Source organism: the organism of the source record quoted next, unplaced genomic scaffold, assembly GCF_019419815.1.
Source record: "Pyrus x bretschneideri cultivar Hongxiangsu unplaced genomic scaffold, Pyrus_bretschneideri_v1 Contig87, whole genome shotgun sequence".
NCBI classification, from domain to species: Eukaryota; Viridiplantae; Streptophyta; class Magnoliopsida; order Rosales; family Rosaceae; genus Pyrus; species Pyrus x bretschneideri.
In genome coordinates, this window is record NW_025999828.1 from 693,634 (window position 1) to 696,135 (window position 2,502).

The 2,502-nt window shown below is 34.8% G+C and overlaps 1 protein-coding gene across 1 annotated transcript; it reads right to left on the minus strand.

Moving 5' to 3' along the window:
- Positions 1–639: 639 nt before the first annotated feature.
- LOC103932718 (putative two-component response regulator-like APRR8) lies at positions 640–1,430 on the minus strand. The gene is made up of 2 exons (XM_009342354.2): positions 1,061–1,430; positions 640–929 (listed from the first exon to the last, which is right to left on the minus strand). Exons 1-2 carry the CDS (start codon positions 1,200–1,202, stop codon positions 718–720), a joined length of 354 nt encoding a protein of 117 aa, XP_009340629.2. The 5' UTR covers positions 1,203–1,430; the 3' UTR covers positions 640–717.
- Between the last annotated feature and the right edge of the window lie 1,072 nt (positions 1,431–2,502).

The following is a 2,502-nucleotide window of genomic DNA, read 5'->3' on the forward strand; positions in this document are numbered from 1 at the left end:
CTGATCTGCTTTTCTTTCTTCATGGATGATTCAATCTCCAAACCCTCACTTGATGTGTTCTCCTGTTGGAATTCATCACTGCTGTCCTCTGCGGTGACATCTTTCACTGCATCTCTATTGTTGATGAATGCAAATTGCCGTAGGTTTATTAGGCTGTCCATCGTGAGTGGTTTAACAATGTAATATATTGCACCCTTGAACAGCCCACCTAGCACTAGCATGGCATTCTCATCATCATCATCTGACATAACTGCATAAAATAAAGGAAGTTAAAACGTAAAAAACGAAAATTAATTGAATGGAAAGTCCATCGACATATGATATAAGAGGGGCCTAATTCTATGCACTAAATGGTGACAAACTTGGCTCCTCAAAGGAGTCATTTCTCCTTTAACGATGTAAGTGATATCATTTCAGTGTAAAAACGTTATATTCAAAACCGTTAATCTTTTTATCATCATTTAAAAATCATATATAAAAAGATTAAATTTGATTTGGAGACCGTTTATGAATAAACAAATATGGACGGCTAAATAGTCTCCAAAGTTCATGAGTTTTTCTACAGTTGATCTTTAAATGATATTAAAGAGAATGAAGGGTTCCATTATAACAAGTATAGTAAAATGAAAAGTACTAACAATGGTGTTACAGACGTTGGGTACACCAGTTGGCTACGGATAATGTGTATTAATCCCTTTTTCCATAAATTAGAGTGGTTTATAATACCGTCTTGTTAGCAAAAGAAAACAGTGGTGTCTTTGAGAGTGAGGACTTACTAACAACTGGTAATTTGGAAACAGCTCTCAGTTTTTCTAGGAGCTCATATTTATCCATGTCAGGCAAGTGAACCTCGGTCAGAACAAGATGAAGCTCGTCTTCCTTCTTCTGAGCAACGGATAATGCATCACAAGCTCTTTTTTCTGTCAAAACTGCTAGGAATTAAGAGTAAATTAAGTTGGACACTATCAGGGAGAAAAATAATTAAAACTCAACAATCATACCAAATTCAACCAGAAAAAAAAAGAGCGAGAAGAGAAAAGTCTGGTTTTCTGCCGGTTACCTTTATACCCCAACTGACAAAGCATTCTTGATAGTAAAGTAAGACATGCTGAATCACCATCAACAGCCAAAACATTGACACCTTCAAGTACTGGAGTAGAGTTCTTCATAGATTCAAGCGAGGCGGCTTTCTCATCGTTCATGGCTTCGCGCAGTTGCTATAATCTTGAAAAAGAGAAAAGCGAAAAAGAACCCATAATTTGTGTAGTGATTTCACTGATTGGAACTGGTTTTACGGTAGAAGTTTGAGGCTGAGTGTTGTAATCACATACCTGAAGAAACTAGTGTTGTGTATGAGAAGTATTGTTAATTACAATGCCGAGGAGGTAAACACTTTATTTCTTCAGCAAATCAGGTAAGTTGGGAATAGATTTGAGCATCCATAGCCACAGGTTTTCAAATATTTTGAACAAGTAGCTATATAGGGAGACCAAATTTAAAAAGAGATTGTAACAATAATCATTACAAAGTCAAATGTAAAATTAGCATGATAATCATCTTTAGGAACAACTGCCATTTATAGAACAAGAAGAAGAAGGTCAAGGGCAACTAATAAATTTCCAAGTTTGAAGATTGTAAATTCTTTAACATACATGTGTTTTTCTTTTTCTTTCAGTTACCCTCCTTTTAAGGATTTGTTTTGACAACAAGGTCATGTACATTTCGATTCCCTTTATGGCATGTTTACTTACTTAGAATGAGGCAAGTTAAGAACAGAGTATGAGATGAACTACCTTCTTATTGCTCTTATTCATAATTTTTTCAGTATTAAATTATGAATTGTAACATGAAAACAACGAACTTTAGATTTTGTATGCTTTAGTAAACACATGGGCGCATGGGGAGTCAGGAATCAAAACAACATCTATTTCAAGTAAATAAACATGTCATTAGCAGCAGCATACATGAGAATTGCGGCGCAATGAAATGAGTTGTAACGTACAGTTATGATTCTATATGCGTTTGTCAAGAATTAAAATTATTTTAATATTTATTTCAAGTAAATAAACATATCATTAGCAGCATAATTAATAATTTGGGTGCTCTAACGCGTAGTCGTGATTTTGTATGCATTAGAGAAATCATGAGTAAGGAATCAGAACAATTTCATCATCTATTTAAGTAACTAAACATGTCATTAACAACATGATTAAGAATTTCAGCGTAACGCATCTCTAGTGTATAGCCGTATTATGTTACACGAAAACCTAAAAATAGGCAAGGCACACAATAGTTTAAACAAAAAACCAAAATAGGCGCCGTTCACAATGATCTAACGAAAACCCAAAATTCTATAAGAAGGCAAGAAAATGAGGAGCGCACTATGCAAAAAAAAACCTAGAGAAAAGGTTGAAAAAGGAGAGCGCGACAAGCTTAGTGGCAAGCTTGTCTAGTTAAAACATAACATGTGTCCTAAACACTTGACCATGCAGTGCCAATTGC